The 27,376-nt window shown below is 42.2% G+C and overlaps 7 protein-coding genes across 7 annotated transcripts; 3 read left to right on the forward strand and 4 right to left on the reverse strand.

The window, feature by feature from the left end:
- Nucleotides 1-229: 229 nt before the first annotated feature.
- INS49_013357 (uncharacterized protein) lies at nucleotides 230-1,354 on the reverse strand (the record flags this gene model as incomplete). Its single annotated transcript, XM_043174056.1, has 3 exons — nucleotides 230-322; nucleotides 397-753; nucleotides 857-1,354. The coding sequence occupies 3 exons, from the start codon at nucleotides 1,352-1,354 to the stop codon at nucleotides 230-232; spliced, it is 948 nt and encodes a 315-aa protein (XP_043021001.1).
- Nucleotides 1,355-5,965: 4,611 nt separating this feature from the next.
- On the forward strand, nucleotides 5,966-8,177 carry INS49_013358 (uncharacterized protein; the record flags this gene model as incomplete). Its single annotated transcript, XM_043174057.1, has 5 exons — nucleotides 5,966-6,046; nucleotides 6,115-6,234; nucleotides 6,401-7,093; nucleotides 7,157-7,439; nucleotides 7,495-8,177. 5 exons carry the CDS (start codon nucleotides 5,966-5,968, stop codon nucleotides 8,175-8,177), a joined length of 1,860 nt encoding a protein of 619 aa, XP_043021002.1.
- Nucleotides 8,178-9,567: 1,390 nt separating this feature from the next.
- Nucleotides 9,568-10,704, reverse strand: INS49_013359 (uncharacterized protein; the record flags this gene model as incomplete). Its single annotated transcript, XM_043174058.1, has 2 exons — nucleotides 9,568-10,375; nucleotides 10,448-10,704. The coding sequence occupies 2 exons, from the start codon at nucleotides 10,702-10,704 to the stop codon at nucleotides 9,568-9,570; spliced, it is 1,065 nt and encodes a 354-aa protein (XP_043021003.1).
- Nucleotides 10,705-14,632: 3,928 nt separating this feature from the next.
- Nucleotides 14,633-15,185, forward strand: INS49_013360 (uncharacterized protein; the record flags this gene model as incomplete). The annotated part of the gene is made up of 2 exons (XM_043174059.1): nucleotides 14,633-14,803; nucleotides 14,847-15,185. 2 exons carry the CDS (start codon nucleotides 14,633-14,635, stop codon nucleotides 15,183-15,185), a joined length of 510 nt encoding a protein of 169 aa, XP_043021004.1.
- Nucleotides 15,186-22,301: 7,116 nt separating this feature from the next.
- Nucleotides 22,302-22,825, reverse strand: INS49_013361 (uncharacterized protein; the record flags this gene model as incomplete). The annotated part of the gene is made up of 2 exons (XM_043174060.1): nucleotides 22,302-22,582; nucleotides 22,657-22,825. The coding sequence occupies 2 exons, from the start codon at nucleotides 22,823-22,825 to the stop codon at nucleotides 22,302-22,304; spliced, it is 450 nt and encodes a 149-aa protein (XP_043021005.1).
- A 306-nt stretch (nucleotides 22,826-23,131) lies between these two features.
- INS49_013362 (uncharacterized protein) lies at nucleotides 23,132-24,231 on the reverse strand (the record flags this gene model as incomplete). The annotated part of the gene is made up of 2 exons (XM_043174061.1): nucleotides 23,132-23,837; nucleotides 24,017-24,231. 2 exons carry the CDS (start codon nucleotides 24,229-24,231, stop codon nucleotides 23,132-23,134), a joined length of 921 nt encoding a protein of 306 aa, XP_043021006.1.
- Nucleotides 24,232-25,342: 1,111 nt separating this feature from the next.
- Nucleotides 25,343-27,265, forward strand: INS49_013363 (uncharacterized protein; the record flags this gene model as incomplete). The annotated part of the gene is made up of 3 exons (XM_043174062.1): nucleotides 25,343-25,816; nucleotides 25,922-26,518; nucleotides 26,606-27,265. 3 exons carry the CDS (start codon nucleotides 25,343-25,345, stop codon nucleotides 27,263-27,265), a joined length of 1,731 nt encoding a protein of 576 aa, XP_043021007.1.
- Nucleotides 27,266-27,376: the final 111 nt, after the last annotated feature.

Consider the following 27,376-nt stretch of genomic DNA (forward strand, 5'->3'; position numbering starts at 1 on the left):
TGTTCGTTAAAGGGAATAACACACAGATTCTCCACATTGGTTCTCTGAAACTAACTGGACTTAGTCAACTCCTCGAGACAGCAGTAAAAGGAGAATCTTTCTTCATCGACAGAAATCTATGGCCTCGAATCGGGGGATGACTGCACAGCCAGTTTTAGATCCCCCTGGCTGTGACGCCTGACTGATTGGTGAGATCGGCTCGTCCGAGTCAAGCTCGCTAGACATCAACCTAGGTGGGATTTCCAAGAGGGTGGAATTTGTGGGAGATACGACCTCCGGAAGTGCTACCCAATCTGAGGTTGAAGAGGTCCGCATGGTAGTACTAGACCCCGTGGCATCGATACTTGCGACTGAATACGATCGATCGGCGTTTGGATCGCCCTGTGGCTGACACACCTGGGTATTGGCGGGTTGTGCGCTTCTCTGTACATCTGATACAACCTCTTTGTTTTCGTCGTGCGAGTACGCAAGGTGTAGATCCGCCAGGAAATATCCTGGCCGAGTCTTGGGTACAGAGTCTGTGTATCCTGACCATGCTTCCGAGCCCAGGCCTTGGTACGCCATGCGCTGTAGCTGGAGAGTTTCGTCGCCGGTCCACTCAATGTATTTGTACTCTTCGTATTTGTGCCGACGTGCCAGATATTGGAAGATTGGCTCGAGAAGGTAGGATATTAACATTATAAAAGCTCCGGTCGTGAAGGTGAAGTACAACCCAAAGAGACTGAACGAGGTGTATTTGGTGCTGCGAACTTTCTGGGACGAGGTTCAGTGTTAGCCGATAGATACTTGTAAAACCACATAGCGAAGACTTTCACACCAATGAATACGATAGAATGAATAATGCGTATAGCCTTACCTGGCTGTGGCATAATTGTTTCATATACTCGTTCTCGGGATAGCCCGTAGACTGAAGCAATAATGGGTTTCTCGGACCACGAGCCACGCTCACAAAGGCTGTCTGCTTTGCTGCCAGCAGCGCCGTCCACCAGTGAGTGACGTCAAGTTTCCATTGGTTGTTGGGAATCTGGCCAAAAGTGCCCATCGCATAACTGCTACGGGAAGCAAGCGCTGAAGTACGCATGATTTTGATCAATGATGCAAGATCGTAGCCGGAGTACATTATCCTTTCGAACCAGATAAACTGGGACGACGTCCGACCTGAAGCATTGACGTAACCTTTAAGCTGATCCAGGGGAGTACCAAGGAATGGCGCCGCTGTTATCATAGCATCGTAGAAGCTTGCGAGCTCTCCACATTTGTGCTCTGCATTGCAATATTGGTACTGCTGGATGCAACCCATCGGCGAAGCGGCTTCGTCTGACCGGTAGATGGTCTTGCTCCATTCACTGGTCATGTTGTTTGAGGTTTCCTTGGCCTCCGTCCATGGAACAAAACCTCGATACCACGGATCTGTGGTCTGCTCCAAGAAAGAGGCTCCGTTACCTGAAAGAAATATGAGGTAAAGGTCTGCGTCTGGTCGAAAGAGCTGAGGATCAGGCACGAAAGATGAAAATTTGCCTTGTACAGTCTTATTGGCGGTAGTTGCTTCGAAAACACTGTAGATAGATAGGCAGCGTCAACTTCTGCAAGCATCTTACAATTCTGTGACTGAAAACTTTGGCTGCGATTTCACGATAATTACTTACCTCAACCGGATGTCCTTTGTCGAGAGCGCTGTCCGTCCCTCTTCTGTTTTACCATACTGAGAATGCAAATCTTCTACTTGCCAGGTATAGTTTTCTTGCCCCAAAAATGGGCCGTATAAATACTGAGTGTAATTGTCCGCAGGCGTGCTAATATTCCTTGAGAAGCCTTCCGTGTTAACAGGTGCACAATGCATTGTCGTCCGGAAGAAGATCCGATGATTGTTTGGCATATTTAGGCCAAAATGTTCGCGGCTATCGAGGTATCCTGAGTCGAGGAGAAGATTCGATTGATTGCTTCGACACATGCTATCCTGGAATGGGCATCCGGCCTGGTCATCCATGGTTCCCGGCAAGTGATCTTTGATGAAGTTTGTGCAGTCAAAGTTACCAGTAGCGTTACTGGAATAGCACTCCTGTGCATAGTTCGCCGCGTTATTGATGGTCTGTGAGATATACTCGTTCTGGGCAGACATTACTTCAGGCGTTGGGTTGCCTGTGTAAAGCACGCCGCACCCATTTCCATCAAGTAGCACCTCGGTGCCCACCCCGGAGGAAATGGATGATGAAAACCCAGCAGCAATGGTAAAAGAACAGAAACACAGGCTAGAAAGTACCAATGCAGGCAGAATTCGAGCCAATAGTTGTTGCGAATCATGACGCCACGTCCAGGCAAGTTTGGACATTGTCCAAAAGCCTGACGCAGCGGAGGGCGAATTTCGGAGAGCTGCGATCATGAATATTAGCAGCCTATATCGCTCCAATTATGCTTATATTGGTAGCAGATCATTTTCGAAGACTTACTGGCCTGTCTCTGATGATGCAAGGCGTCCCGGGCGTCGGAGGTTGAATAGATGCGGTGAAAGCAAAGGCAACAGACGCGCCAGGCAGCCGTAGCAACAAGTCCGACGAAAGTTGCAGTAAATGCAATAAGGAGGTTACCATACAGTCGATCCAGGGTCAAAGTCGCGCCCATCATGCGGCCCCTGGACCAGTTGACCCAGACCCCGAGGTAAACATCATGCTGCAATGTCCTGGTAGTACCAGACCAGACTGAAATATTTGTCATATTGCAAATAGATGTAAAGTAAAACAACAAAGATTTTCGGAAAGTCGCAATGATGGCATGTTCCGGTCTTCTCCAGAGTCCGACGCGTCTGTTTCGCGGTGATCACAGCTTTATATGTCCTTCCTCGGTAGCCTTCATGACCTGTCACAATACCCCCGGGTATTTAAAGATGTTCCCGCAGGCAGTGCTTCAAAAATACCGCCAAGAAAAATTCAGCCAAGGCAGCTGACACCATGGCTGATGGTTGTGTAGCGATGGGCTACCAATGACAGGCTGCAGCTGTAGGCAAGGATACCAAGCATAATGTGCAACTGCGAACGCCGCATCGTTGGAATATTCCATGTTTAGTCTGCTTATTATGAATACTCGAAATTAGAGTTTCTTTGAGGATATCGAGTATCTGGGAATCCTAAACCTCAAAATCGTCAATGAGAGCTCCAAGTACGATCTCGCATTCTTCGCCTGCTAGAAAATCGGAACTCAGTTTTAAACCTGGCTAGATAAGCATGAAATCCACGCAGAGGGTTGTGGGTGCATCCATTTTCCCTCTGTATTCAAGTAACTCTGTATCCAGTTTCGTACTACCCGCCACCTCCAGAAAGAAAATGTTCTCCCTGCAGGCTCCAGCGGCCCCCAACTTTGCCACTTCAACACACTGCTATCTCACAGAAACTCTCAACAGATACATCTACGATTGACTATTTTCTTTTGGAACACCACATGTCTGTAGAGCACTGGAGCCTTCTTGAGAGCCCGCCCCCCCGGTGTAAGTCAGGCAGTCTTGACGTGCCGCCGGCGGACTGTAAGGCATTTTTGCACTGCCCAAAATTTGTGTGCTACACCGAATGCCTGCTGTGTATTTATAGCACATGCTTGGCACCTCCAACCCGCACCCCCCTGCCCGTACATAGCTGCATTCACCGGCGTTGCGCCAGGGAGTCCAGCCCCATAGTATGCTCATTTGCTATTACCGCCACCCACAATCCTTCAGGACCTGGGTTCTCTTGATAGGCGACCCATGGCTCTGATGCTATTAGAGGATGGATCTCATTGAGTAGAGAACAGCTTGGAAGCCACCAAAACGTGTTAGCCCAATAGAAAAGAGAGTGAGGTTCGGGATGCACCTGCATCTGGTCGATGTCAAGGGTGGGCAGGCTGTGTTATCGGCGTGTGTCAGCTGGGATTCAACGTGGCTTGCTATATAATGAGTTTGTCATCCCTGGGGAACGTTTCTACACTCGATCCGGGACACCAGAGCTACCTGTACTGGCAGCCGCTTTGTGTCCCCTTGTCATGCGGGTCTCAGACCATTTTCTACCCACATTTCCCGCAGGCGCGTCAAGACACAAAGCCAATAGAGCATTAGAGGACGTTAAACGTGCCAAATTCTGTGCAATGTGTCTTCACTGATTGCAACCCATGAGCGGGCTATTCTAAGCTTCGTGAGTAGCTGGCGCTGTCTGAGCCATCGCAGTAGCTTCAGAAATGAACTTTACCTCGGCTCGTAAGGGCTCACGAAGAATTACAAAGTCTTGTGACTGGATCGCATCAAGTTGATAGCAAGTCACAGAATGACCAATAACATGCCAGCCACAATTGCAGTTGAGCCCACACACACAGCCTGAAGATACCGATTCTTTTCGCTCCCTCCCTTCTGTACGACACTCCGACAGGACCACACCCTGCTGTCACAAAAAAAAAAAAAAGGATTGCTCTCATACCCATGTCTCCCACTCACAGCCGATGGACCTAAGCGACATGCAGGTTCTTGCATCCTTAGTCTGGGCCGCAACCCCGAACAAGACGAGAGCAGGCTCTCAGGCAACCTTGGCTTGTAGCTATGGGTGGGATCCTGCCCCGACTCCATTTGGAAAATCTGTCCCAATAAGCCTCAAAATCAATTAGATAGATCAGATCGCAAGGTTGAGATGCAGCGAGTGGGTCATGATGGACTCGAACGTGGCAACACACTCGGAGGCTAGTGCGGTGTAGACTAGACTGGGCACTTCAAGACACATTAGCGTATGCCGCTAAACTTAAAGGGAGAGTAGCTAAGCATGTCACCGTTCCGTGTTACATGCGGATGAGGCTGGCGTGACTGTACCTTGTAAGAGTGAATGCACCAGCTTGACCCACGTCTGGTCTCCAGTTAAATGCTAGAATGCCGTTCTTATGGACCGTGGCCTCGATTCAACCATGTTCAAGTTCCTCAAATAGTGAATAACAACCCTAAATGGGCAACGTCTCATTGGTGGCATCAATGTGCGATGCGCACGTAGATACATTATACGGTAGAAGCCACAAAGCCGGGGATCACCGAATAGCAAAAGGCAACGCCCAACACATCTCAGGGCCCGATTTCCGCTTCTCACTGTTCCTGCGTCCAGGTCGATCAGCGAAGTCGTATTCAAGCTCCGCCAGTGGAACGGGTGGTTCAGCTGCACATCGTTTAACCTGCAGTCTGTAAGATCTCTTTCAAACATTCTAAGACTGATTCACTCCGTGCAACCGCTAGCTGTGTGCTCAAGATTTGGTCCACGTGCGAGGCCCAGGCGGTATTGGCACCGTCCACGCCTGCGTCTCGACCAGACTATCATAACAGGCGTAACAGAAATGCAGCGAGATATTGGCTCTGAGTGACTAACAAACTGACTCTAGAGCCCACTCAACTGATTAGTCCAAATGAAGATTGTTTCATGGACGAAAACCATCTGCATTTGGTTACCCCGAAGTTGATGGCGCAAACCATATCAACTCTGCAAGCAGCAATGTTGGTGGAATGTCAGTTGGAAATCTGTGTAACCTGTGACATCCTCCCGTAAAAGCTCTTTCCACATTTTCTTTCAAAGATGCTGGGGCTAGCTGTTATGACAAATGCTAGCGTATGCCCACAGCTTGTGAAACCGAAGTTCTGTTCTCGTTGGACTTGTCTTAGGACTTTCGACACACGGGATTCATGAACAACCGTGAGTGCCTTCGAGCAGGTAAATCCGTATCACATCTATTTGACGCTGATGGTAAGATTGCTTTCTGACTCGCCTGAGATGTAGTCAGCGCCTGTGACACGGTCCGACTCTCTTGATCTCGGTCGGCACTCCATACCCCTGTCCGAAGGATCGGGCTGCATGGCTTAGTGTGGCCCTGGGTTTTCAGCTTTGGAGTTTCGTCAGCACACACATCGGAGGTAGGTAAAGACCACTTCAGAACAGAATTTGAAAACAACATCAATTCTGTTGCGTCTTCCACAGTAACCATGTCTTCAGAGTGGCTTTCGGCCTGCGAGAGCTCTTGCAGCGACTACCCGGTGGGCATCGATGACCTTTGCGGAACTGGGGTAAAGCCAATGAACATCTTTTCTACACGCATGTCTGGAACCGCTGCTGACGCTCCCCGCATCATCAGGTCATTGTCGGCTTCATCGGTGGAGCCTTTATTGCTATGGTCTTTCTGATCCTTTATTACTTCTGGGCATATGATTTTGCCATTTGTGATGCAGCACCGGTCAACCCAGTGGATGACTGGGTGCTCAGAAGCATGCGAGGTTGGGCCCGGAGAAGGTTTCCCCGGCTTGCAGCTCGTTTGGCGCGTAATCAACATTGCCTGACTGAAGCACTAGGAGAGGCAAGTTCAATTTTCGTAAGGTACCAGCTAATGAACATGAGAAACTGACTACGTTACGTATTTACAGGGCAACCTCAATATGTGCGATTTGCAAATCTTAACGGGATTAGGTATTCTGCTTGCCGGTTTTGTATCCCTTCCTGTCCTGAAGGGTGCCCACTGGCAGATGGTGTGCTACCTCGCTTGGTTTGCAACCGTAACGCACATGTCCGGGTTGAGCATGATGTCCAAATATCTTCACGGACGCTCCTGGGAACGCAAATCCCGTATGATACTCATGGGTGTCCTGCTCATCATCCTTGTGGTTGCGATGGTACCCATGGCAGCCATCACAATATCCGAGGACGATGGAGGAGAAGACCTCGTGCTCACCTGGAACTGTAACGCAACCTGCTTCTTTAGTCCGCAGTTCATGGCCAACAATCTTCACTCAGTGTCATTGGGGCTTCAGTGGGGGAGCACCAAAATACTTACGCAGACTGCGGCCCAGTTTGGTTCAGCAATAATGGCTATAGCGTTAATGGCCTTCAGCTTTGTTGTTCGATTGGGAAAGATAACACCCAAACTTCTCTCAACAACACAATCGAAAAAAAGGTCCATGAGCGAGAGGGTTCAGAGCACGCTCTGGAAAATGGCCAACAAGGAATTCTCCAGAGCATGGCAGGCTGTAATGTGGAGAGAATTGCTAGTGCGGCCATTCTTATGTGTGTTCATACTCCTGCGGGCATGGCTACTTCTATGGTCTTCTATGTTCTTTGAGGTATGTGCTATTGCGAACTGGCAAGCGCTCTACGCTCACTATTGAGGCTCACCGCGGCGATAGATACTCTGGGTCTGCTTTCTCGCCTTATATGGGTTGAGCAGAATCCTTCAGGTCTCAACTCAATTTTACACGGTAGAAGGCGCACTGAATCCCGACCCTGACAACTCGGTTCACGGCTACCAAACACCCCGGGGTGACTATCGTGGCGGGTCCTGGAGCTTTGGCCAGATTCTGCCAGTGTTCCTCCTCCTCGCACCTGTGGTGGGCTTTCTAAGGTCGATTTCGCCCAGCGATAGTACCCTGCAGTCAAACAGCCATTCAAAGGTTTCACCTGTTGAAATTGGTCAGTGTCCTACACACCAAAACAAAGAGCGAGAGAGTACTGACCTTCTGCACAGGGAGAGATATTCCACACTCCCCTGCCATCTTCGAGCCTCATGCCAGGACGCATTCCTTTGGCTCTATCGATGAGGATACGGATGCGTTCCCACAAGGCAGCCTCAAATGTCTTCGGTATCTGGATAAATCCGAGTTTGGTGCGAGCCAGCTTGCCAAACACACGTTTGTCTTCACTTCATTGCTCGTCATTTCCCTCATGGTATGGTTCTTAGGCGAGCTTTTCTTGGATATCGGGGTGTCATATTCTCTCTCAACGATAATCTCCACCCTCCCAGGCGCGTTCTTGGTAGGCGTTCCACTGGCAAGCTTGCTCCATATGTTTTTGGTAACAAGCATCTTCGACGTGCTACCAGAATCCTTCCGACGCCGGTCTGTGTATTACTGGGGTGCCCAAGTATTTGTGTACGGGCTCCTGGTTACCAGTGTCTCAGTCGCGTCGAAGCAGTCAAGAGGATTGTGCAAGGCTTTTTGGCCGCCTGAAAAGTGCGATTATGCCGCAGATACCGATAATCTGGTCATTTTCATGGCACCCAATCTGTACATCATCTTATTGATGACTTGTATCACGACGCTGGCTGTGTTAGTTACAACTGGCACGCACCTTTACACATCCCAGTCTCGGGACACACGTCAAGAGTCTGATGAAGAAAGCTCTCCTCTTGAGGTTTCTCCAGAGACATGAGAATATAAAGTGATGCGCTCTGGATAATATGGTAGAAATCTGGTAGATATGGCACAGCTAGTCTATATTCAGCACGAAAATAAACTGTTACAAATTTTCCGTCAGAATTCTGCATGGAACATTAGTCAGCTTCGTTCAATCTCCCACTGCAATTTTAAGCAACATTTCTCATAGACCATAACAGTTTTAAACAGCAGTGTGCCCTGTACAGCACGCATCTTTCAGCTTATATTCTCATATTGACATATGAGTCACTTTCATGACTATTCTGACAGTTTGACATCAGACCTAGGGCCTTGTTGATGGAAACCCAATGTCCACATTTGAGTTGTCTCAACGTCTCTAGTTAAACGTCTGGCCTCTGTTTCTGCAAAGATCGCTATTTGTACTGGTATCCAGGCTTTCCCCTCAGCTTCCAGCCCCCAATAGCCCCCAAAGTCTCGTAAATTCCAACATGTTGGCATCTGATCGCAAGGCGCCGATGGATACATTTACGATTCGTGGTCTCCTTTTAGCTCGACCAAGACTACTTAATCACCCCCACATCTGAATCAGGCAGTCCTGATAAGACGATTATTGATTGCAGGGCATATTTCACTGCTAGGAATTTGCATAGTACTTGAGCTATATCTATAGCATATGCACAAACCCCCCGAGTCCTACTTCTTCTTACACGTGTACCTAGGTCACACAGCATAGTCATATGTACCTAGGTAGGCTGCGCCCGTCGGATTGGTGGTTCAGCTCAAATTGACCAGAGCACAATCTGCAAAATGTCTTAGATATGCGATGTACCAAGCCATCATCTCATGTGCTACACGCCCCTTAATATCCTTCACTAGCTAGGATACCTTGAGAGGGGAAGTCTTTTTGCGGGGCGTGAGACGGTCCTCACGACGAAATGGCAACGAGGGCACAATGTGACAGTGAAGAATGGTTGATTTACAACTAGGTTTGCTTAAGAAAAAGAAAGGAAAAGGAAGAATTGCCGAAAGGGCAGATCAGAGTGATTTTGGAGGCCAGATGGGCTGATAAGATAAGCCAACCAGACGGGCCCAGAAAGACGTGTGTCACCACGGCGGGCATGTAATATACATATGCGCGAGTATGTAGTGAGCGTGTGGTGCCCAATGACGTAAGGTTGGCGAGTGAGACGACGAGTGAGGGAAGGGTCCCGATTGGACGACCAGAAGAAAGAGTACACCAAAAAAGGTCAACATGGGGGTTTCTTCAAATGTAGCACCAAATGCTGCAGAGTCTACTCCGTGCATGAAGTTGGAGAACGCCACTTCCTAGAACATTCTGCACGCAGCACAACACTAAAGCTGTTTGGATGATGTCTCACGGACTGTTCGAATACACCTTCTCCTAAGTATGGTAGAAGCTAGACTTATCGAATAGCCAGAGCGCTCGCAGCCCCCGCCGTGAGGTTCAAGCCGATAGTCAGGTTCCCGAGCACCGAGCCGGTCAACCAAGTATCGACAAAGCCATTCACCTCCTCAGGCTTCTCCCACATGATCCAGTGCCCGCCGTCCACCTCCCCACGTGACAGGCTGTCAAAGTACGCCTCCATGCCCGTCGACAGGACCGGCGGCAGCGCCGTGTCCTGCAGCCCGCCGATGTACAGCCCCGGCTGCGCGTACTTGGCCGCGTACGCCCCGCCGCCGGGCACGAACACCTGCTCGTCCTCCCAGTTCAGCTCGCCCGCGCGGTACCAGTTCAGCGTGCGGTTGAACGGGTCGGCGAGGTAGCTGTCGACGTAGAAGTCCAACTCCTCCGTGCTCAGGAGAGGCGTGTCCTCGGTGACTTGGTCGAGCAGCTCGAAGGTGTACCCGTCGCCGCTGGCGTTGAAGGCCGAACCGCCGCCGGGGAGCGTCGCGCCGTAGATTGTGTTCAGGATCTGCCGCACGCGCGTGGCGTTCTGTGCGTCCACGGGGCCGATGTAATCCTGGACCGCGTCTGTGCGGAACTGCAACTGGTAGTGAAGGGTGGGCAGCGCGGTAGCCTGGTCGACGTAGGTGGCTCGCGGGGCCGCGAAGGGCGTGCTGATCACGAAGAAGGCGGCGACGAGGTCTGGCTGCCACAGGGCGGCGCGGTAGACGACGGCTCCGCCCCAGTCGTGTCCGCCAAGAATGATGCGGGACAGGCCGAGATGGCTAGCGAGAGCAGCGATGTCATCCGAGGCGCGCTTGAAAGTGCTGATCATGTTGGTCAGTCTTCGTAGGACTTTGTAGGTTTTCAACGTAGGATGATGAGAAAGATTCACTCACTAGAAGCTCAAGTCTTCAGGTGCATCAGTCCCACCGTAACCCATCATGTCAGGGGCGATGACCCTTAGACCTTTGGAGGTCAGGATGGGGATCTGATTCCGCCATCCCAGGGACAAGTCCGGCCATCCATGGATCAGGAAAATTGTTCCGACCACTTTGCCCGACGACGGCTCTGCAACGATGTAGTTGTACGTGACCCCATTGACCGTGGCGGTCTGGTACTCGAACTGAGCGTCGTTGACGGTGGCTACATCCATCTCGGCCGAATAAAAAACGAAAGTGGGTGCAGTTGGTGCTGGTGTTGAAGCGGCAGAGCCGGCCGAAATCACGACGGGGGAAACATTCCCTCTTTGTACTCGCTCAGGTGGATCTTTGGCTATGAGTGGAGTAGTAGCCGTTGTGGAGCGCCGTCAAGACTGCCATCCCATTTTTGGACGGCAAACCCGTTTTTGAGCCCTATGATGCTTGGCTATGGGGTGATATTGGGATATGGGTTTACCCAGATACGGTACCAACGACATAATCATGCCGGCGTCCTTAAGGTTTTCCGCCCCGCGCTACCATACTTGGAGTAGGAAGGGCTGAAGACATCTGACTTGTCTGCAGCGCGATATGTAATCCCAGATTTCGATTAATTCTTTCTCCTCGGCTTGGAAATGAATGGTACGGCACCAGGGTGGATATTGTGCTATAGGTAGGTGGACTGAGGACAGGTTTTCCTGATTAATAATATTGATTATCAGGAAACTGGTGCATCACAACAGGATAAGCTTAAAAAATTGGCTATTTTCGTCCACTTATTTCCCCTTGGAGATCCAGTTATATTGCATCATCGATGCCGATTGGCCAAATGTGCAGCTAGGGCGAGGCTTTGCTCAGGTACAGAACCCAATCTTGCGGGCAGTGCCAAGGTTTATGCGCACCTCGGCAACTCCAGTCTGGCCAGGATAGAAGAGCCGAGATGGTAGCGTTCGGGCGGACCGATTTGCACAAGTTCGGATTAGCTGCCTCGGTATCGGCGAAACTTTTCAGGAGTGCCAAAAGGATTGGGTCCAAATTTAGATGTCTGGATTTTCTAGAGACTGCGACTTTAACAATGGTAAAAGGCATGCGTTGAGAAAGAGGCTTAATATATGGGCTGAGAATCTCTTATGCTAGCACGGAAGCAGTTCACGGTCAAAAATGTTACAGGATCACTTCAATAGGGCTTTGGCACCAGCCACCCACATTGACTCTGTCCGGTTACGAGAAACCGTCGATAGGGGCGGAATTTGGCACCAGCTCCATGAATTTCAGTATCCATACACACAGGTGCATTGCATACACTGAACGACCAGCAATCATTCTATACCTGTCATGAGAACACCCATTTCCCAACCAAACTCCCAGACTGTAGCTGCTACAAGAGTGGCAAGCAGCGCGGATAAAATGACTGCTGCCCTCGTCAGCGTTTCGAACATGGCCATACTAGCCAAGGTGGCAGATATTCCCGCTGCCGGTGTGAATTTGCCGCATACAAAATATTGCAAAGCCGCGGCAGCGGTCCCTAAAGTGCGGCGGTATTAAAATCATGCAATGCGAGGAACATCAAAACTTCCAATAGGTTGAGAAACCTACCTGCAACAATTCCGATCGGACCGAAACGGAGAGACGTCATGATTATGCTGATTATGGTAAATGCGATCCACCAAGAGAACACGACAGCCAAGATATCTGGTCAGGGCTCAGTCTAATCCAAAAGTGCAGCACTTCAGGGAAAAACTCACGTGGCTGGGAGACCCAGCTCAAGAAATCTCCCCAGACCTCAGAAGAGTGAAGCCAGGTCAGTATAGCCCCGTCGACGGACTGCCCAGGAAGCTCCCACAAGTCGTCCAAAAAGGAAAGGTCGTCCTCCCAGGGTAAATCTTCAGCATTCGCGAACAACAAGGCAGAGGACAAAAGAACCATGGTTATGCTTTCGAAGAACATCGCTAAGTATGGATTCGGCATTGAAGAACAACGACCGATGTCCCTTGGTGAAGCTCTGGCGGGAGTGATCAGCTGGTGGCCGTGTTTGCTGGTAGCCACGAGAAGGCAAGACTGAAATCAAATTTTGAAAGTTCCCAATAGGTAAAGTCCCATACGTTGTAGAACATCTGCCAAATTCTTTGTAAATACTACTGTATCCTTTGTCATTGGAGTAATAAGGCAGAGGTAGGCAGCGAATAGCTGCCTGCAAGGGATATCATTTCGAAACCCTCATTCCAAACACGTCCACCTTTGGCGATTGTTTCTTTGTTCTGACGTATAGCAACCAATCTATCCAAAATTCTTCTAGTCTTTGGAATTGACGGGCATTCTCTACAACTGGAAGTTTTGAACTTTAGAACGCGAAATGCATTCGCTCATTCGCTCGATGAAAGCCAAGACCTACCTACCAGGGGGAGGGGGGGTATTCGTTTGGGTGCTGCAAGCAAGTCAATGGGAAAGTAACATAATAGTGACATGCTGTTAAGGTTCTAACAATATGTTTTTTTATATACCTTGCATTATTTACATGTTACTAATATATACTCATTCCTAACATGGTATTAATATTAATATAATATTAATATAATGTTAATATATAATATAAAGATAAAAAAAAACCTCTTTTTTCCTTTTATCCCTAACCTAACTACTTATTTACTCTTTATTAACTTAATTATTTATTATAAGAGGATTTATAAAATTATAGAAATATTTAAAAATAAAACTAAGTTTAAAGTTAATAAGGTTTAAATTAAAGCTTTTAATATAAAATTATAGTAACATTAGCTAACATAAAGTTAATATTAATATAAAGTTAATATTAATATAATTTAAAGCCTTAATATAATTTACTTTTAATAATATTTCAATAGTCTTTTACTAGCATTTCGCTAGAATTACGAAATTTTAATTAAATATTAAAACATGAGTGCATTGCGTGACCCCGTCAGAAACCCCCCTCCCCCCTGGTAGGTAACATAGTCGGCCAAGACTCGGATCAATGATGGAGACGGGACTGCCTCGAGAAGCGGGAGGGATTAGGTGGGTCCAAAAAGCAATGAGATGGCTTAATCAGGATGGTAGTATAATGTGAAGTTGTCTCGGGAGAAAACGGGCCACAATTACTCCAGCCCCCAAATATAGACTGAGACATTGTGGAAAGAGCGGTAGACGTGTTTATGCGGGGCAGGCGGGGCTCTGAACACATAAAGCGCGGTTGCAGGATTTGACTGAGGTTCTCTGTGTTTCTCAACCATTTTGAGAAGTTCTCTAGCTGCAAAGTCGCTTCTTCCACTCATCCTCTCATTCACGGATACCTGCAGCACACAACGGGAAATCTACTGGACGTTGTCACCCACCTAACATACCAGTACATCAACTCGACTCATCAAGATTATTCCTGACCTCGTCTACGACCAACATATTTCTTGCATGATCTAAGCACTCACTGGCCCAAGCAGTCAACATCCCAAGAGTCGAATATCGAGCTTTGTCGTATCTCTGGGGAGACCCCGCGACCTTCAAGGAGAATCTATCTTCGGAATGAGACAATTGGGTATGATTACCAATGTCAAATACATTCAAACCTATGGCTATTTCCTTGCCCACACGTGGAGGAAGAAGCAGTTCGAGTGTCTGCTGTGGACTGATCGCCTCTGTCTCAATCAAGACGACGAAGAAGAGATGGCACAGCAGATTCCGAGAATGGGTTTGATCTACAGTCAAGCCGAGAGTGTCATAATCTGGCTTGGATTATCTGCGTCGGAAGAAAAATACTTTCAAGAGCACATAGAGTGGGTTAAGAATGGGGGCCAGCCGAAAGAGTTCGACACCTGGTCTGTGAGGCCCCCACAACATCGCTTAGCGATTTGTTCGGTGCAGAGTCATGATTACTGGAACAGAATGTGGATCACTCAGGAGATAGCGATGGCGCAGAAAGTCGTCGTTGAGATGCAGCACACCTCTTCATTTGATCTCCAACAGCTGTGTCAAGCAATGAACGGCTTCAGATGCAGCACCGGTGAGATTCAGTGGCGTATCATGGACCTCGTTGGTTTACGAGGATCAACAGGCACAACGCCATTAGAGCCACAACCCTCTTGGGAGCTGGTTAAATATCACTGCCAACGCCGGTGTACTACACACCGCCACGATCATATTTATGGCCTTCTCGGCATGGTCGAAGAGAGCGACCCGATCCTGCAAATCGCAATCGGTTACAACAAGCCCGCGGCGGATGTGCTATTCGATGCACTTTTTACGGCCACAAGTCCTTCGCTTGGGAAGAACAACTTCGCGGTCGCCCAACCTTTGCTGAATCTTCTGGAGGACATTAACTCTCTGGGAGTATAGTGACAGAGACCACTCGTGGAAGTTGACAGAAAACAAGGATGTCAGGACATTTGCCAGAATTGTACTGGGAGTCTTTGATGCCTTCAACCTCATCCAAGTAATATGCGTCGGCATCCCTTTGCGGTTGTACGCCATTGAGGATATTCTTGCACAGATTTGCTGCCTCGACCCCCTTGATGTCGACGATTTCCAGTGGAAGGCTATTATAGGCATCATGATGACAGTAGACTTTGGGGGCACGTGGAAGAGAAGACTTGAACAGTGGAAGAAAGTGCGATGGCCAAAGTTCAAGACGCAGTCAGAGTCCTTGTGGCTTTGTTTGCAGCATGCCTCGCAGCTGGCGCCGGCGCAGCCACATGTGGAGACTGTAAAATAATAGCGTTGGATGCTTAGTCTATTAGGCTAGCTAACGTCTATTTAATGGGAGGGAAGGCCCCTATTTATAGTTATTATCCTCCATACAGTGGCAAACGTATGGAGAAAAGGATATCCTGTATTAATAATAGCCTAAATATCTAGAATATTTCAATAGCCCCCCTTAAATTAATTCCCTTTTATTTATTTTATTTTATATATAAAGGATTTAATTTATAAAAAAGGAATATTTAATTATATAATGAGAAAACCTTATAAAAGGAGAAAAACTTATTTATTAAGTATTATATATTTAAGCAAAAAACCTAAAAATTTGCTATTACTTAAACTTAAACTTATAGCTAATAAGGTATTATATATTAAATTATGATTTTATATAGGATTTACTAATTATTTTATAATAATTACAATATATTACGGCATTTTTATATATTAAAGTTATATATTATTTTATTTATACTATATATATTATAAAAATACATTTTTATATAGAATTAAATATATATAAATGCAGTATAGGTATATTATAATTATATATATATATATAATATATATAGGCTGTGTAAGTAATGCTTATTTCTTAGGAAAAACCTTTATTATTTTAATTATTTCTTTTAAGGGAAAACCTTTAATATTTAGGGTAATATTATATATATATATAATTAAATCCGCTTTATTTATTTACATATTTTATAAATAAAGAAAAAAATCTCAACCCTAATTATTAAAAAGTAAATACCTTAATTTATTTTATGCATATTATAATATAAGTAAAAAATCTCTTTATTCTTTAGCTTAATATTTTTATATTATTTTTTTATTAAATTATACTTTTCTTTAAACTTTTTATAATGTAATTTATTTATTAGTTTTATAAGCTAATTTATTAAATTTTGCTTAAGATTTATATATTTTAATATTACTTTATTATTTTTTATTGCTTTTCTTATATAATGATATGCAATATTTATATATTTAATTCTTTTATAAAATAAGGTATTTTTAGCTAATTTCTTAGCCTTATTATTATTTATATATATAATAAAAGGCTTAAGATTAAAGTTAATATTTAAATTATTATTAAAATATTTAAGTAAATTATATAAATATTTAGCTTTTTTTATAGCTTTTCTTAAAGCTATATATTCTGCTTTTATAAAGGAAAGTGCTGGTATTTTTTATAGCTAAGAATTTTAGCTTATGGAATTTATTTTATTATTATTATTATTATTATTATTAATAATATTATATAGGCTAAATATATAATTAAAGGTGCTTTTTTTAATGAATATATTGTTATCTTAGTTTAAATCTATATAGCTTATTAATTGTAAATTATTTTTAAAGTAATTATATACTTTAAATATATATGGGAATTTATATATATAACTTTATATTTTATTTAATTTCTTTATATGCTTTAATTTTGAGTTTTTTATATATTTAGCTAACTTATTTATAAAATAGGTTAAATTTAGCTTTGTTTTTAAGCTAGCATATAATATAAACTTTATTTATTGCTAATATAATTTTATAGTATTTTTATTAGCTTAGTTAATATATTCTTTTAATTTTCTATTAAGGGTATATAGTATAAGTTAAGGGATTATTTCCTTTTTCTTAACCTTTTCTTTTATATTAAATCTTTTTAATATTTTATTTATATATTTATTTTAATTTATAATTATTTATTTATCTTCTTTATTTATACATATATTGCTTTTAAGGAAATCTATTAAATCTCCTTAAAAATCTAATTTTATATTCTTATATAGTTTATTAATTATTAAATTTATATTATTATTATTAAATCCTATAATAATAATATTATTTATATAATATATAAATATAATTTATTTATTAAGGTATATAAATATTTCTTTATTATATGGGTAAATAATAAATTCTAGCTTAATTAATATATTTTTTAAGTATTTATATTAAAGCATAGGTAATTATTTTAACTTATATAAAGCTTTATTTAGTTTTGTAACTTTACTTTTATATTTTAGTTTATTATATATATATATAGGTAATTTTATATATATTTTAAAATTAATATTAAAGTATAGAAATATATTTTTAATATTATAATTATATATATAATATCCTTTATTTATTGCTATTATTAATAATATAATATAGGTTTTAGGGTGGTAAATTATAAAAAAAGTCTTTAAATAATTTATGCCTAATTTTTAGTTATATCCTTAAATAACTTATTTAAATTTAAATTTAATATTATTTTTATTATTTACTATTTAATTAAACTTTATAATAGCTAGGTTATTTATAAATTTCTTTTTATATATTTATTTCCCCCTTAAAGCTATATAGCTAGGTAGTAAATCCATTATTATATAAGTATTTTATTTTTATAAATTATGTATTTTATTTAATATAAATTTAACTTATAGGGGTTTTTCTAAGTTATTTAATATTTTTTTTAAAGAAGAAAGTTTATTAATATTAACTGTAATTAAGCAGTATTTTAATATATTTTCTTGGGAATTTAATATAAATATTTAGTTATTTAATAATATATTTTATATAATATATATATAGTTTTTTAAATTCCTTTAAACTATTATCTTATTTAAAATAAGAGGAGAATTTACTTCTTTATTTTCTTTTCTTTATTCTTGCAATTTTGGAAATATATATATATTATTATTATTATTTTTATTAATATTATTAATATTAATATTATTATTATTATTTATATATTACTCTTTTAATATTTAAATATTTTAAATTAATATAAGCTTTTTATTATTTATATTTTATACTTAATATATATTTAATTTTAAAATTATATTTAATAATATGCCCTTTTTATTTCTAAGTTTTAATTTAGTTTTATAATTATTATTCTAGAAATATATAATAAATCCCTATAATTTTAAGTTATTTATATAGGGCTTCTTTTTATTTATTACCTTATAAGGGTACTTATACCCTAGGCTTTTATAAGGTATAATATTATATAAATATACAGCATATTTTATTACTTTTCTTTATAAATATATAAGCAGATTTGCTATATATAAAAGGCTTTTAACTTTATTTATTATAATTAAATTTAATTTTTTTATTAAGCCATTTAGTTTTTTTATATATAAGGGCGTTATATAGTAAGTTATAAAGTATTTATTTAATAAGATTTTAAATCTTTTATTTATATATTCTCCTTTATTATTAATAAAGAACTTTTTTATTTTTTTATTATATTTATTTTTTACCTTATTTTTATAATTATTAAAAGCTTTTAATGCTTTATCTTTATTTTTAAGCAAAGAAACTTTTAAATATTAAGTTTTTTTATTAAGGAATAATATATAATATTTATATTTATTATATATAGGTTTTAAGGGATTGCTTATATTATTATATACTTTTTTAAGTATATTATATACTTAGTTATTTAGGCTAATTTTATTTATTTTAATTATATGCTTAGCTTTTAAGCATACTTTATAATTATTTATATATTTTTAAATAAGTTTATTTATTAATATATTTATTTTATATTTTTAAAGAAATACTTTTAAAGCTTAAATATTTATATAGTTTAGTTTATAATGCTATTTATATATCTTTTCTTTATTTTTATTATTTATATTTAAATTTTATTATATTATATATATTTTTTAAGAGGTATATTTAGGCTTGTTTATTTATTTTATTATATTAATTTTTATAAAGTATAAGCTATTTTTTTAATATCTTTAAGTTATTAGCTTATTTATTTTTTAAGAGTATAATTTAATAGTATTTCCTTTTAATTTTAGTTTAATTTTATTATTTATATACTTATAATTAAGTATATTTAAACTTAAAAAAGGCATATAATATATATTAAAGAATTTCTTTATAGTATTTATTTTTAAAAACTTAATTATTAAGTTCCTTATTTTATTTATAAATATAATACCTTTATTACCCTATTTTATAATTTTATTAATTATATATATAATATTAAAGAAATAAATATTTTGAAAACTTATTATATTTATAATAGTATTTATAGCTATTTTTATAGAATTTATATATTGTTAATTTCCTATAAATTTATTATTAGCTGCTATAATTATTATATATATATATAGGGTATATAAGGGGTTATTTACCTTAATTTTCATTAAGTTATTAAAAGAAAGTTATAAGAGATTTAATAAACTTTTATTATATTTAGTATTTTTTATTAAATTATTTATAGCTATATAGGCTATAGGTTTTTCCTAAGCGCTTTTTAAAGTTATAAAAGATTTTATGCTAGCTAATAAAGCTAAGAGTTACCCTTATATTTTCTTTTATTTTTCTTGGCTTATATTCTTTCTTAAAAAAGTAGTTTTTTCCTTTTCTTTTTTTTATTTATTTATTTTTTAGCTAGTAGGTGCCTTATTTAAATAAAGGAAATAGCAATTCTCTTAAATATAGCCCTTTATTTTATAATTAAAATATATAATAATCTTTTTTTTATCTTTTTTGCTCTTTTTATATAAAGCTTTTATAAATAATTTAAAGAATTTATTTTTGCTTTTATTTAATAGGCTAAAGAAGAGAGATTTAATTATATAAGTATTTAAATCTTTTTTAAGATTTTAAGTTATATTTTAAATAAAGTTAATATATTTATTATTTAAGCTATGGAAAATTTAATTAATTATAATTTATTTAAAAAGAATTATATTATTAGCCTTTAAATTTTTTAAAAAAAGCTTTAGCTTATTAATATATTCTTTTATAATCTTAAAATTATTAAAATTAATATTAAAGAATTCTTTATAAAGTAAATATTAGCTTATAAATTTAAAGGGTTTATAATAGGATTTAAGTATATTTTATGCTTTTTAAGCATTATTTATATTTTTTATAAATATAATAAGCCTTTATTTATATATAAGTTTAATATTAATAAGGGCTTTTTTATTTTAAGCTAAAAATAAGCCTTAAAAAGATTTTTCAAATTATTTTTAATAATATTTACTTTCTTAAGCTAAACTTAAATTTTAATGTTTTAATATATATAATTCTTTATTTTATTAAGGAGTAAAATACTATACTTATTAAAGGATGTTATTTTAAGGTAAATAAATAAAGTATTTATTAAAATAATTAAGATAATAAAGAAAGATATAATAAATTTTAAATAAGTTTAATAAGTTAAGAAATAAAGATATAAGTATTAAAGTAATTTAATTATAAAAAAAAGAAGAAAAGCTTTTAAATAATATATTTTTAACGTATTATAAATTAAAGATAGCTAAGATATAGTTAAGTATTTTTAAGAGAATTTAAGGATTATTATAAATTTATTAAAATTTGCGTTTTTAATATTAATTTAATATAATTTTTAAAATTTAAAAAAATGCTTTTATTATTCTTAATAAGGGCTTTTAATTAATATATAAATTATATAAATAGGTTAAGTATTAATAGAAAAATGGTTAAGTATTTAAGTAAAGGAGGTGTGGTTTTTATATATAGGCTTTTAATTAGGAAATAAGATTAATTTATAATGTTAAATAGGGCGATTTAATTAATTAAGGGCTTATTAATTAGCTTAATTAAGTAATTAATTAAAAGGTATATCTTTAAGTATAAAGCTTATCTTATTTAAAAGGTTTAAAAAGTAATAGTAATTAGGGGTATTACATAATATGCGTTTTCTATATTAAGTTAGCGTTGCCGTTTTAAATTAGCTTTAAAGCTTATAACCTATAAAATAATAGCGTTAAATGCTTAGTTTATTAAGTTAATTAATATTTATTTAATGAAAGAGAAGGCCCCTATTTATAGTTATTATCCTTCATATAGTGGCAAATATATGGGGAAAAGGATATTCCGTATTAATAATAGCCTAGATATCTAGAATATTCCAATAGAGACGAGCATAAATCTAGAACGCCGTGAATTCTGGCCAAACAACGTCGTCAAGGTTTGTAGGCATTACCGCCAAGATGGATCCGTTTGCGACGGATTCAAGTTGAACCTCGAGGTCCCAGACAGTGGAACTCGCTTAGAATTGGATTACGTTGCCCCCATGGAGAAGAAAGACAGCATTAATTCAAGACGGCAGCAGGTTGATCTTTTTATATGATTTCAAAAAGGGGCCTCGAGAAGCACCTAGAGGATACCGGGGCGCCGCGAAATTCTGAGACGATGTGTAGCATTCTTCAATATATATCCGGTGTGACGACGCCGTATGGTCCTTATACATCACTGAGTTCAATCAGGGAATTTGGAAATTATGGTATTTTGGCCGGCGTCCTTTATTTTCTGGTGATTACCAAGCTTCGTGTCATCTAGGTTACTCAAATGTATAATATAAAATGCTTAAAAGATGTCCATAATTTAAAGAAGCTCCTAAGGTACGAGTCAGCGTACGCCCACCCAGCTTTCAGCGTTAACCCACCCAGTATAAGGAAATTGGCTGTATGCGCTATAAAATATTGATACTACGGGGTTATTAATAAAGCATAGCTATAGCTATCCCAAAAAGGTCCCATAGCTATCCCTTTATTTGCAACTTAAAAGTTACTTTTGCCCTCTGCGCCCCCTGCCCCCTCTGCGCCCTCTGCGGCCCTCTGCGCCCTCTACGGCCCTCTGCGCCCTCGCGGCCCTTTGCGCCCTCGCGGCCCTCTGCACCCTTTAGGCGCTTTGGGGGCTCTGGGCGCTCTAGGCGCTTTGGGGGCTGCTTGTATTTTTAAAGTATTGCTTAAATTAAAAAACAGCTACCCTAGCTTTTTATATGCGGGGTAAATTTAGAAAAGTACTTAGTTTTATTAATATAATACTAAGAAAAGGAATTACTGGGTGGGCCAACGCTGGAAGCTGGGTGGGCGTACTGTGGAAGCTGGGTGGGCGTACGCTGACTCCTAAGGTACCCATATTATATGTGACAACTATTGAAGAATTGGATTCTTAATTTTTCTACATAGTATTAAAGTAGTTGTGACGGCACGGCACTTATATGCTGCTGGGTTATTTGCAATTTTAATTGGAAATTACTGGTCTTTTGGCTGAGCGATATCTATTTGCCCAGATTCGTCTCAATAGTAGAGAGTAGGTTGGCTATGGAATATTTTACGGCGCCTGACATATGTGTCAAGTCCTAGGATTTTGAGGTGGGCAGACTTTGCCCCTCCTGTGTTCCATCCACCACCTTTTGTTTTCCATCTTGTGCACCTCCGGCCTCTTGGGCGGTCTTGTCATTGATATCCTGCTCATCCTTGGTGACCTTCGATTTTCCACCTTCTGCCCTGCCAGACTCCGCAGCCTTGTCATCCTCCTCACTATTGTTGTCCCAGCCGCCCTCCAGCTCCTCCAGAATTCTCATGGCTTCTTCGGGTCCGACCCCCATAACTTCCGCGAGGTCGCCCAGGTCTAAGAGTGCTATAATCATGATCAGTGGGGAATTCAGGGCTAACTGGTGCGTACTCGACGGTTTCAGTTGCTAAAGTCCTCACCTCTTTGCCCCACTGGAGACATAGCCTTAATTCTCAACTTGCTCTCGGCCAACAACGCCATAAACCACTTGCATGAGTGGTTGAAATTTGGATGCAAAGGCTGATCACCTGGTTCCGCTTGAGGCGTATGTTGCTCAATTGGTTGCACCGCGGTCGCTTCATCGTCCATGATCTCTATAGTTATATAATTCAAAACGTTATAACAATTTTATTTAAAAATAGTATATTAATCCACCCATTAGCCTAAAATCAGACGAGCCCATTCGTCTATTCGTCTTCCTCAGGCTGCAGGCTGCAGGTAAATTCGACCAGATTCAGTCTCGATTTTGAATCTTCATGGTGAGAGGGTGGATGTCAATTGATGGGTATGAATCGTGAGTACAACCTCTTATAGAAATTGGGCCACTAATTGTTTGCGGCGCATGCTGAGCCCGGGTATAGTCTTTTGTCTCTTCAAGTGAAATGGTATCAACATTTAGATCTGTGAGATCTTCCTATACACAACACCCCTTTTCCGCTTGAGAACTACCGTCAACACCGACGCAAACAGTAGCGCCGCGACCATGATGGCAAAGATTGATAAGAACGGCCTCTGTGACAGGCCTGACGGCAAACCATCAAAGCCGGGCCGATATAACTCAGCAAGCCTCTGCCTTGGGCCGCAAGTCCCAGTGAACATCTTCTCGCGATCGATGGGGCACTCATGGTTGACCTCAAGCGAGTCGCCCGGCTCGGGGAACTCGACGCAGCTGCCCTGGTTGGCAGTCCAGCACCCATTGCCGTTGTTGGCCTCGAACATGAGCGGGGCCTGGTTCCACTTGGCCATCAGCTCGCTGTCGTCCCGGCTGATGTCAACGCTGAGCAGCATGTCGGGGCCCCGGCCGCCGAGGACCATGATGGGCGCGCAGTTCATGAACATCTCGGGGACGGACCAGCGGCCGTACCACGTCCAGGCCATGACGGCCCTGCCGAGGGGCAGCCAGTCCGGGATGGTGAAGTTGTAGATGTCGGGCAGGAGGGTGGTCGCGCTGTCGCCGTAGTTGGTCTCGGTCAGGTTGCGGATGGGGCAGCCGCCCTGGATGGAGTGGATGACGCGCCAGGTGGATCTGACTGTCGGCTTGAGGTCGTAGGTCACGGAGATCTGGCAGGATCCGCCCCCATGAGACGCACCTCCCATGGCACTTCAAAGTTGACAAGACACACATGTTAGTCGATTATTCTTCCAGACATGGGGTTTGCGGTCCTTCTGAGCAATAAGAAACCAAGGAGGTTGCCGGGTAAGTGGTGCCAGGTGGGGAAGTCTGGCGGAAGGCCACAATACAGCGGGCAGTGACGAAAAGAAAAAAGAAGGAGAACTCACTGTATGTGCTGCGTTGAACCGCGATCCCATATGTTCATGATGCCGTTTGGGTCAAACTCCTTCTCTCCGCTGCATGGCCAATTTGAGCCATCTTTGTTCATTGGGCCATTGTCTTTGAGCTGGCTGGGAAAAGGAATCGGGTTTTGCAGAAGAGTATGTCCACTAGCCTGTATGGCCAGAGAGGCCACCACGCTTGTCCACGAGATAATAGCCATGTTCGTTAGATGTGGGCTGGTGTGCTGGATTCTTCCACCGAGGCTACACTTCCAAATTCCAGGGCTCTTTTGCGTATATATGAAGTGGCCAAAGGAAAGAATTGTGTCATCCGGTTGCCTCCGCCTCGTACGAGAACCACCGACTCAGGCACTTGAAGCGGTGAAGTGACAAGGCGCACGACACTGCATGAGAGAGGGGCAAGAAACTTTTCGCTAAGGTATGAATTCCTAATTTCGGCAGTGGTATCTTGCCACCATAAGCCTGATCAATGTGAAAACCAGAAGTGTGCAAACGACTTTAAGATGGCAGGCAGGGCTGCTTGATATGAGCTTCGAAACGGGATCGGAACCTTGACAAAGAGACTCGGAATTGAGGCCATCACCATCAGCAACAATTACAACTATGGCTTACTTGTCTTTAAGAGGACTGTCCACTCGCGCCAAATTTAGCGAGGTGCAATGCTGATCTATCGCATACAGTTTTAAGTAACTGAAACTCGAGCAGGCTCTGCTGTCTGAGGTGATTGTGCGCCAAGTCGGCATGCTTTTGCGCCCTGCCGGGCAGCTGAAAAAAATTGTGCACGGTGTCTCTGACCAGAGGCAAGGTTGGTTGCCTCTGCCCAGCACATGGATACAAACAAAGTTTATAAGGTTCGGCACGTCTGTCACGGGCTAGCCAACCAAAAATGCGCCGGTGGGTTTCAGCTCTTGGCTCTAGGCGGTCGGAGTGAAACGCGAGGGACCAGAGCATTCACCTCGGTCTAGATCTTCCACAATCAAGCTCGGGAGATCAACCCAATCTAGCATAGCAGTTCGTCCCCGTGATCTGGACCCTCCAATCCAAAAGTTTGTTTCTCAATGTGTAGAAGCTCCGAGGCAGTTCTCTCACGATGGTGGGCCCTATCGCCACCACTCTCGTGCTCGACTCGCGAAGCCCTAACTTAGTCGGAAGGTGGATTTCCGGCAATACTGTGGCAGTTCTCGTGGATTGCGCAAATGGACACTAGTGCCAGTTGACCCTCATCTGGATATCTAGAAATGTGTTTTTGAGCGAGCAACCACCGTCTCGATACTCCCAATCGCCCACCGTTGGAAGTGTCGAGAAACGAACATGCTCCGGCTCAGAACACCGGGCACCGGGCCCTCAGTGCTGAGAATTGCCGCGACTTCGGGCATTTTGGCCGGGGCTTTTGCCGTGTTTCAACTCGGTTATCTGATCCTCACCGTCGATGCCCTTGTCAAACTCTTTTTGACGTTCTTGTACACTCATCTGAACTCCGAGCAAAAGCGAAAGCACACAAAAGACCACGAGTTTTTTTTCAGCCAGAAGGATCTGCCGCAGGTAGAACCACAACAGCCATGTGAACTCGAAAAAGTCGAAGTCCCTTCAGTCAGCGTCAGCGACCTGGGTGTCGACGACAGAGAACCTGAGGTGGTTGGCTGCGTTGTTGGGTGGCGTGAGGATGAAGAGCTCTACGCCCGGTGTCTTGAGAGCCTCTTCAGCACGCCAAGCTGTACCACCATCGTCGCAGGTATTGATGGCGACGAGATAGAAGATGAGCGGATGGTGGACGTTTTCCAAAAGGTAAGCTGCAATCAGCACTGACATCCTTCGACACCGTGTGGCCACACCGTTCTCAGCTCCTGGACAACCTGTTCTTGGCTTGCTGACGGCTTCCTAAACTCTTAGGCCTACCCCGATGGTGTCGTGTTTCGACTGGCTCAGCCTCTCTCAGAGACCTTGGAACATCTAGCAACTCTGGCAGATGTAGACTTGCTCAATGATGAGGCTGGCCAGGAAGCTATCACGGAGCGTCTGCAAAGCTACGTCCGAGAGCTCCTCGCAGAGGACCTGCTTCCAAGCCACCTTCGCGATGTCAAAGCCATATGCGTCGTTCAGCCGCACCGATCCAAGAAGGATATCCTATTCACGACCTTAATTGTCGCCACGATTCTAGCTCAAGCGCAGTCCATCGACTTCGTTTTCAGCACCGACTCCGACTCAACCGTCTCTCCGGAGGCCATACCCAAGATGGCACGAAAGCTTAGCAGCGATCAGAATATCGGTGGTGTTTCAGGGCATATGCGATTCTTCCACCCCAACCCGACATTTATCACGAAGGTCGCGACGTCGTACTACTGGTTCCAACAGGATGTCTACAAGATCCAGGGGGCAATTTTCGGAGCTAACGAGTGCCAACCTGGGCCGTGTGGTGCCTTCCGAGCTTCTGCACTGACCAAGGTGCTGGTCCCTTGGTCCTGCCAGCGAGTGCTAGGCCGAAAAATGGTATGCTGGCTCCGCGATGCCCTAGTCACAATCCGGACTAGTATCCTATTGCTAGATGGCTAACGCTTCGCCTTATTGGTTCTACAGATCACCAACGAGGACAGACACCTAACAACGCGGCTCCTCTGGGCCGGCTACGACGTGCACCACGTCCCCGACGCCGTCGTCTACACCGACACGCCCGACACCTTCTCCACCTGGGTCAGGCAGCAGGTTCGTTGGTCCAGGGGCACCATGATCGAGACGATCTGGTACCCGCGCATGGTCTCGCGCCTGTCGCCCTGGCACCTCTTCACCATCCTCAAGTCGCGGCTGATGCCGATCGTCATCTTCTGTATGGTCGTCAGCTCGGCCGTCACGGGCCGGCGGCTGCTCGGCGGCATACTGGACCGCGTCGTCGCCGACATGGTCACGACCGTCGACCTGTTCTGCTGCCTCTCGCTCCAGGTGGCGTACCTTGTGTTCCTGGGACCCAATGATACCATCCTGCAGGATCTGATCTACCTCGTTCCTGCGCTGGCCTGGTTCCTGGTCTTGTCCCCTAGTATTGTTGTCTGGTCGCTGATTACTGTATTGGACGGGTCCTGGGGAACCCAGCCCCGTGCCGTGGCAAGAAAAGCATCTGATGGGTGCACCAGATCTAATATCAGACACGCGTCGAATGAGGTTGTATTTGTTCTGTGCTGGCTGGGCGTGTTCGCTATAGCTGGTATTCGGGATTATTATCACACGGGCACCATGATGTAAGTAGAATGAGTACTGGATGATTTCACGGTAAATATGACAAAGAGAAATAGACTGTATGATATAGATATAGAGACTATGTTAGAATTGTTTTAAACAAAAATCAATTTTCAC

Source organism: Diaporthe citri, assembly GCF_014595645.1.
Source record: "Diaporthe citri strain NFHF-8-4 chromosome Unknown scaffold_7, whole genome shotgun sequence".
Classification (NCBI taxonomy): Eukaryota; Fungi; Ascomycota; class Sordariomycetes; order Diaporthales; family Diaporthaceae; genus Diaporthe; species Diaporthe citri.